Source organism: Pollicipes pollicipes, unplaced genomic scaffold (assembly GCF_011947565.3).
Source record: "Pollicipes pollicipes isolate AB1234 unplaced genomic scaffold, Ppol_2.1 Scaffold_6052;HRSCAF=7182_pilon_pilon_pilon, whole genome shotgun sequence".
NCBI classification, from domain to species: domain Eukaryota; kingdom Metazoa; phylum Arthropoda; class Thecostraca; order Pollicipedomorpha; family Pollicipedidae; genus Pollicipes; species Pollicipes pollicipes.
Window position 1 is genome coordinate 11,260,103 of NW_023596805.1, and position 8,967 is coordinate 11,269,069.

An 8,967-nucleotide genomic window follows, 5' to 3' on the forward strand; every position below is an offset into this window, starting at 1 on the left:
TCACTTAGTAGGTAAAGCAATAGTCATAGGTGGGCTTATTTCATCATATCCAACGCTTATATCAGTATCTTTAAATGTGGAGCGTTCTCTCCATCTTGGTGTAAGCTGCGGACAGGACAGTGCGATGCTCCTGGGACTGGTAATAATGTGTGCCTGCTGTGATGGGGCTGTGACCAACACTGATTATAAGAGCACTCCCACGGCACTTGGAATTCATGCTATATGAAGACTGCTTCGGCATTCGATACGTGTCGTGCCACTTGAATGAGCTTTCTTCCACTTGACACACGTTCAGAATTTGTATGAACGAAACACGAATCTTTACAATTTGGAAGTCCAGGTGGCAGGAGGATGCAGCAAAGCCTCATTGAAAGGCTTGTATTCCAGTAAAAATATGACATCCGCGACAGATTGGCAAGGGGATGCGGGCGCCGTTGCTAATAACGTGCAAAGGTACCAGTTGAGCATGCAGACTACCTATCTCTTCCAGCTTTTTTTGTTGGAGGGCATGTTATATGGAAAAACCTGATGCTCTGAAGCATCTCGTTTGCTTACGCCATAAGGTGCTCGAGCCGACGCCTGCACTCATGAACCACTTGAGTCTCTTAATCGGGGCGTGGAGTTCTCCTTAAAGCTGCGCGCCTTCGCGCTCCCGCACCCCTCAGAGCACTTACTGTTGACGACTCCGATGTAAGCACGAGGCTGCGCCGACAGCTGCAGGAGGATTACGCATGGACCTGCAGAGCAGAACCCACTGCAGCATGCCGCACAAGGTGGAAACATTGTCACCAGACAGGACACTGTAGCCAATGCAATAAAAACGATCAGTTCAAGCAAAGCATCTGTAGAGCTTTTTATATTATTTTATGTCATTATATCTTTAGAAAATGTGATGTAGTCTTCGCCAGTTTTAAGCGATTTTGGTCTTAATTGTACATGACAACACCTCAATGGCCGAGATGCATCCTTTTTGGAAAGAATGAATTGCCGTTTGCAGTGAGATTGTCCTGCGATACCCTAATGTGTGTCACGGACGAGTTTCTGAGAGTACACGACAGTTTCCTGAGGCACCGCTTTGTGTACTTCCAGTGGCATGAGCCCCTGTCCCCCCCTCCCCCCCTCCCCCCCCAATGCTGACTTGAGACCCCCGAATACTCCTCTGAGCCCTCTCAATACATATGAACGTAGAGAAAAAATCTGGGCCTACTCAATGCAGAGCAATTACGTTAATTATTGTTATGATAGGTAGTAGGCAAATATGTATATCGCTATTTTTAACATAACGATTTGTACCAAATTCATTTTTCTAGGTACCTAGTATTATTTTCCCTTCAGATGAAAGTCAATCTAGAAATGTTTGGCAATATCATTTTTTTCAAATGATAACGCCTGTACTGGGATACAAAACAATGACTTCAGTATGCAGCAATTTTTAAAAGTACAGGGTGGCCCAACTAAGAGTTAACGCATGTTTACTCAAACAGCGTCAGGTGTATTTGTCGGATGCTCGTTGCTTTGGTAGTTACACAACACGATCAGTGATCGTGGTAATCATCAGTGATCAGGTTTCTGAGATTCACCAAGATTTTGTCGGTGAATTACACCCCACTCTAAGTTTTTCACAAAATGCCAGCTCACATGAACTTAAAATAGGCAGTCCAAAAACAATTTTTAAGTTACGAAATATCTCAAACAAAAAATTATCTTAATTCTAAGGACGCAGATATAAGTGGCCGAAAACCGGGCAGAAACAAGGTTTTGGACTCAACATTTTCGGCTGAGCCCCCCCCCCCCCGACGATTTTGAAAGTGATACCCTTGACGGTTTCCAAAAGAATGTTGAACATCATGTTCGTCCCCCGGTGATTCTGCGCGCAGACAAATCTAACTAAGACCCAGATAACACCCAGCTCTAACCTATCCCATGCGGTGCAGAGCCGAAATGGTTGGCAAAACCGCGCCGGTGTAACCCGTGGAATTGAGGCGGAATAAACAACACATGCGCTAACGTCATTTTAAAGTGACGTAGACCTCGATAGCCGTAATATGTTGCAACACGTTCGAATGGCGCCGGCGCACGCGGTCAAAACTGTCTGTACCGGTGGATCTTGCTCGCTCCCTTTCTGCGCTAGTATGCATAATGCCAGCTGGTGTTCGCTATTAAAAGTGAAATATAATTTTGAACCTTTTACAAAGCCCCTCAATGAGCAAACGAGGCGTATCGAGTGGACTCACGCGTCAGGAGCTTGCCCTTGTGGTTCTTCAACTGACCGAGGGCCGTATTAGATCCGCGCTACCCGACCTGACCCAACCTGACCCGGACCTGACCCGACCTGACCTGGACCTGACCCAGACCTGACTCGGACCTGACCCGCCCCGATCCAACCCCCGATTCGATTCCCCGATCCGACTCGACCAACCAGGCCCCACGACCCGACCCGGCCCGACCTGACCCGGACCTGACCCGGACCTGACCCGACCCGATCCGACCCCCCGATCCGACCCCGATCCGACTCAACCCAACCCGGCCCCACGACCCGACCCGAACCCGACCCGGACCCGGACCTGACCCGGACCTGACCCGACCCGAACCGATCCCCGATCCGACCCTCCGATCCGACTCGATCCAACCCAGCCCCACGACCCGACCCGACCCGACCTGATCCGGACCTGACCCGGACCTGACCCGGACCTGACCCGACCCGAACCGATCCCCGATCCGACCCCCCGATCCAACTCGACCCAACCCGGCCCCACGACCCGACCCGACCCGACCTGACCCGGACCTGACCCGGACCTGATCCGACCCGACCCGACCCGGACCTGACCCGGACCTGACCCTGACCTGACCCGACCCGAACCGATCCCCGATCCGACCCCCCGATCCGACTCAACCCAACCCGGCCCCACGACCCGACCCGAACCCGACCCGACCCGGACCCGACCACACCCATCACGTGACGCTCCAGTCTGTGCACAGGCTCCCTTCCGGTAACCAACTGTTGGAAATTTTCTCCGTAGTTTAGTAGTGCATAGCAGCTTGGCTTAGCACTTGCAGGAGATGTTCACACGCTTTTTACGATCCCCAAAGCTTTCTGCTCAACATTATGTCACTTGGGATATGCTATCTAGGCAGCTACGATTAAGCCCAAGAGATTTTTTGTATAGAGAAGATCGCCTGCCGACTATGGAACAGCATTGCGCCAAATTAGCGGGTCCCTTGCGGATCCTGACAGACCTGACATCTTCGCTTCGGCAGAAGCAACTGCTAAGCGAGCAGTTGCACACCAATGACAATAATGGCTCAACAGTCTTGCCGCTCGGCAAACAAAGCGGTGCAGTTAGCATCGACAGACCCCCGGCTTGAGGGCTGAGAACATATTGTACGTCACTGAGCTCGGCGGATGTGGACATACTTGCTGGGTTAAGTATCATACATCTCACTGTGTCCATATGCGTATTGATTCAGAGATGGCACGGTCATGATTAAAAACGTGCTTGCCATCTGCTTCAAGGAATAGCGGGAATTATGTTACTCCTCCGCAAAATATAAGGTGCGTGTAGGAACCCGCCGTCGCCAGAGTACACGCGTATTTGAAATCACTTTTCGTCACGCGTTAGCAGCTGATAAAACATCAAACCCTCACGCAAAACGGTCATCTCTTTTTGCTCGTACTTTTCCGACTAGCGTTAGAGTTGCGCCAAGGCGAAGGTCGATGACGATGGTCGACGCGAGGTCGATGTGTAGATTTTGGCTGAGGGTTTTCCCGGGAAGGCTGTTACGCGTTGCCTTGCAACGGCTGACGAAACAGGGAAGATTAGTGGAAGGCTCGGCTTCCGAGACCACGCTGCTCTATGTCTGGCATGCGCCCCTGGCTGCCGGCCAGGTGGGACATGGTGGACCGGGGCCCGTGACCCCGTGATCCCGTGCCCCCGTGATCCGTGACTCCGTGACCCGTGGTCCCGTCACCCATTGATCCCATGTCCCGTGATCCGTGACCGCGTGACCCGTGACCCCTGACCAGTGACGCCTTGACCCAATGATCTCGTGACCCGTGATCCCCGACTGACGTTAATTTCATACACCAGGTTCCGGGCCTATCTTCGCCAGCTGTTCCGCTGCTGTGCCAGCAAAAGGAGTCTCGAGTGCTTCGTCACAGAGCCGCGGCAGTATATGACTAATGGATTCCGAAGTAAGAGGCCAGCGCGTGCAAATAGTGTGTGGAAAGCTTTCGTTCTGTTATATCCGACAAATGCATTACATCCGTGTTTATTCATATTTTGAAATATATTAATATATCTGATACAAATAAAAGAATGCATGAATCATGTAATCAATTAATACAATAATCTCGAAACTAAAAGTAAAAAAGCATGGTGTATACGATTTTAGAATAAACGATTTTTCGAATAGGCTGCACGTTTTTCTGTGGTTAAAATGAACGGAAGTAGATGAAGCATCCCATGCAAAGAGTCTTGCGCACTTGTATTTTATTGAGTTTTGGCGATGACACATAAGCCCAAACACTGCCCAGTGTCTGTTATCCGCTAGTGATCCTCAAATAAACACCGAAACCAGTAAACGCGCACACGCGCACCAAACCAGTTAATGCGTCGTCCCTTTCCGTCTTCCTCTGGAGCGCCACCGCTGTCCCTCCATCGCAGCGAACCCAATCCCACGTCCGCGAATCGCCGCATGCCACGCGTAGCTGGATCGCCATATGGGCGTCGCGGCGCGCCAACAGGCTTCGAATAACCCGCGCTAGGTGGCTATCGCCCCGCTAATATTCGCGGCGTTTGCCCGGAGAGGCCGGGCCGCGCAGGTATGGCCTCCGATACGGCCGACGTCCGCTGGCGTCTGCGGCGGGCCGATCCCGAGGCGATCCCGCGAGGTGTGAGTTGTGAGAGGGAGGTCCAGTGAGCTGTGAGCTGTGAGAGGGAGGTCCAGTGAGCTGTGAGCTGTGAGAGGGAGGCGCTGTGGACGGTGTGAGGGGGGCCACCATGAGTTGTGAACTGTGAGAAGAAGGCCCCCGAGCTGTAAGAGGGAGACCCGTAAGCTGTGAGAAGGAGGCCCCTTGAGCTGTGAGAAGGAGGCCCGTGAGCTGGGTAGGGGAGGCGCCGTGGACTGTGTAAGAAAGGCCTTATGAGCTGTGAGGTGTGAGAGGAAGGCCCCGCGAGGTGTGAAAAGGAGGCCCGTGAGCTGTGAGAGGGAGACCCTTGAGCTGTGAGAAGGAGACCCGGTGAGTTGTGAGGAGGAGGCCCCGTGAGCTGTGGGAGGGAGGCGCCGTGAGCTGCGTGAGAGAGGAACGATGAGCTGTGATGCGTGAGAGCGAGGACCTGCAAGCTGTGGGAGGGGGAGGCCCCATGGGCTGTGAGAGGGAGGCAGGACTAGGGCCTGCTGAATGGTCCAGGTCCTGGATCGCGGTCTGCTGTATCCCGTGTGTGGACTTCGTCTGCTGTATGTCGGAGCTGACGTTTCATTCCCATTGCACCGCATTTTGGGCTGCGATGAGGTTTTATTTTGATCTGCTGTGATATGGTGTTATGATTTGCAACGTCTTACCTGCCGTTCTACCTCCGTCGATGGTTGCAGTCTGAGCTGTGCTGGTTCCATGTTCTGAGATGTGATGGTCTCATGTACTGCGGTGTAATGTTCCCCCTGCCTGGCCTGCGTCTGAGACTCCTGACTTTGTCAGAAGGCTCCTCAGAGTGTCCTGACTTTGTCAGAGGGCTCCTCAGAGTCTCCTGACTTTGTCAGAGGGCTCCTCAGAGTCTCCTGACTGTGCTCTGGCCCTGCCCGTCCCCGCCCTGACCCTGCTACGCTCGCATTTCCTCTTGCCCTGATTCTTCGCTGCGGCAGCCACTGCCACCATGCCTTGATTGCTGGCTGATTGCCGGCCGATTTCCGGCATGCCAGCTGTCATGCCCTGATTTTCCGCTGCGGCAGCCCTGGCTCTCCCTCTCTCGGTCATTCGCTGACCTGTCCTGGCCGCCCACTCCGCGTTATCTTTGCCCGACTGGCATGTCCCATGGACTTAGCATTGTTGCGCTGTATCGACCTGACGCCGCCTGGTCTGGACCCCGACCCGCTGTCTTGCCATAATCTGGTCGGCTTTTCCCATGTCATGGCCTGCCTGCTTGCTTTTCTCCTGCCCCTCTCCTCTCGTTCTGCCCCTCTCCACTCACTTTTACTCCGGTCCCGCTCTACGTGCTCTAACTCCGCCCTCCCACTCCCCATCTCTAATTCTGTTCCCCATTTCCCTGCTCTAAGTCCACTGCACCCCCACCTCCCCTGCTTTAGCTCCGTCACAACCCATTCCCCCGCCTCTAACGCCGCCCCGCACCCACACTCTCCCTGCTCTAACTCGCCCCCCTTCCCCTGTTCTAGCCCCGCTCCACCCCACTCCCCCACCGCCAGCGCCGCCCCCACTCCCCCTGCTCTAACTCCACCTCCCCACGTTCCCTGCTCTACTTCCTGCTCTAACTCACCCCCCCCCCCCCCCCACTCCCCTGCTTTAACTCCGCCTCCCCCCACTCCCTTTCTCTTTCTCCATCCCCCACTCCCCCGCTATAACTTCACCCTCTCCACTCCCCATCTGTAACGCCACCCCCACTCTCCCTACTCTAACTCCGCCCCCCCCCCCCGCCATTCACCGTGCTCTAACTCTCCCACTCCATCACCTCTAACGCCGCTTTCCATTCCCCCTGTTTTAATTCCGCTCCCGCCCCCTCATTCCCCTGCTCTAACTCCACCCCCGTCCCCACACTCCCCTGCTTGAACTCCGCCCCGCCCCGTCGCCAGGTCGCCAGTCACGACGCTCGCACGTGGCCTCCGAGCGCACGCGGCTCGAACGCACCTCTTCGACCATGATCGGCTCGGCAGCGTCGCCCATCTTGCAGCAGCCGCCTCCGGAGCTGCGCGCCGTCGCCGGCGCCGGCGGTCCGCTCCGGCTGCTGGCCATCCCGTCGCTGACGCGCCGCTCGTCGCGCGCGCCCGGGGAGCGGCCGGTGGTGCTCTGGCAGCGGCGCGAGTCGGACGTCAGCGGCTCGTACGCCACGCCCGAGTCGAGCCCCGATCCATGCCGACCGGCGGCGCAGGTCCGCCTCCTGCTGAGGCCCCCGCCGCCGGCGGCGGCGGCGGTGGGAGGCGGTGAGGGGGCTCGTGGTGGGCACGGCGGGGGTGGCGACGTTGGGAGGGACGAGCTGAGTAAGGCCGGAAATGTCAGCGGGGAGGAGGAGCCCATGGTCCCGGCGGAGGCGAAGGAATTGGACGACACGTCGGCCGACTCCCACAGCAGCTGGGCGGAATCCACAGCTGAGGTCGCGACAAACGGGCTTGCTCACTGCGCTTCTGACTCGTTCAGCAATCTCAGCGAGGCTTTCTTCGACGCCCGGCCGTGATGCTGCGTGGGACGGGCGTGCAGTGAGCGGCGTCGGCACCGAGCACGCGGCTGTACGTTTGAGCGGCGCCACCTTTTCATGTGTGGAACACAGAGTCGGGTGAGGATCGTGTTGCGTTGTTGGATTCGTTGTGGACGATCACTTCTTGTCCCTCACTGTTTGGTGGAAGTACGGGTGACTGTGTCCTTCGCGCTGGTCGCTGATAGCACCTTTGAGGTCCAGACTCTGCCCTGACATGTTCTGTGATGCTCTCGCTCACCTTCGCCGTATCTGATTCAGACCTGCGAACCAATATCACGGTCCGGGCCCGTGAATCGTCATCGAGGTTCAAAGCCCTGCGAACCCAGTGCAGGGTTCAGTGGTCGAGGACCTGCGAACCGTCATCAAAGATCGTGGTGCAGGCCTTTAGACCACTTCGACAGTTCATTGTGCCAGTGCATGGACCGTTCCCAAACTCACAGGCTTGTCACCCGCATCCGCACGTTGTCAAGGTCTCTTATTTAGGCCGACGGGCTGTTGTGACCATTCGTGGACCCACACGCTATTATTGAAGTCTGTGGTCTGGACCCAGGGACCGGCGGAAAATGCAGGGAGCGGTTTGAGCGGTGAAGCTACCGCAAAGGATCTCTTACAGTTGTAAAATGTTACAAATGATGCTAATTTTGGTGGAAGTTGCTGTGGTGACTGCCACTCTTCCCATACATCATTATCTACCCATGTGGACCATTGTGACAGTTGTAGGCCTAGACCCACGGCTACCACCATGCTCCCTGGTGTGGATCTGTAAATTATCATCGCGGTGGTGGGGTCTTGACTGAACCTGAACCAGAACCTGTGGAATATCATTGGGCTCCCATATCCATAACAGGCTACCGCTGCGCGGGGAGAAGTTACCCTGCCTCGACGAGAGAGACTGTACTGTATCCTGCGAGAGACTGTACTGTATCCTGCGAGAGACTGTACCTCTCTAGGAGCGTTCAAGCTAAACATGGCCGGGCTATACGGGAGAATTGTTTGTTACCTCCTTTCCCGTTTGTTGCCTGCTTTCCTGCGCGCAAGTGGAATGTCTGAAGCGTGACCCAGCGATGATGATTTGGGTTTTGGGGCGCGCCGATCGCGTTAACAGCTGGCGCTGTGTGGTTCAGCTTCGGTCGGACCGGGCGGCAGGCCGAGGCGCGCGCCTATGGTGAGTTACACGCCCGTTGCACCTTAGCGTCGACCAGTATATCTGGCAAAACGCGGACGCCTTGCAAGGCGACAGGGATTTCAAGAAGTCGCTCGAATAGTGCTCATGCCAACCATTACCCCTCGATAAGCTCAAACTTTTTGCGTAGTCCGTGGACGTGCAGAATCTTGTGCAGCGCACTGGCAGGAAGCAGTCATTATTTCCACGGAAGGGTCAAAGCATTTTGTTACCTCAGAGGCTTGTAGAGATCCGTCGTGATTAGTTTAGGAGCAAAGCCAGCATTCTCTGATTTTCTCACCACCTCTTACAGGTTTTGCCCATTTACTCGTGATCACATGAGGCCTTGTTTTGTTTTTCTGGCATAGACCGAGCTCACTTTGA

General features: G+C 55.2%; 1 protein-coding gene across 1 annotated transcript in view; it reads left to right on the forward strand.

Moving 5' to 3' along the window:
• The window catches only part of LOC119104785 (tachykinin-like peptides receptor 86C), a 37,267-nt gene extending 29,867 nt beyond the window's left edge, over positions 1 to 7,400 (forward strand). Inside the window, exons 9-11 of the mRNA XM_037228508.1 lie at positions 4,089 to 4,192; positions 6,802 to 6,932; positions 7,023 to 7,400. Coding sequence (XP_037084403.1) covers positions 4,089 to 4,192; positions 6,802 to 6,932; positions 7,023 to 7,400 — 613 coding nt within the window. The remainder of the gene's footprint in view (positions 1 to 4,088; positions 4,193 to 6,801; positions 6,933 to 7,022) is intronic.
• Positions 7,401 to 8,967: the final 1,567 nt, after the last annotated feature.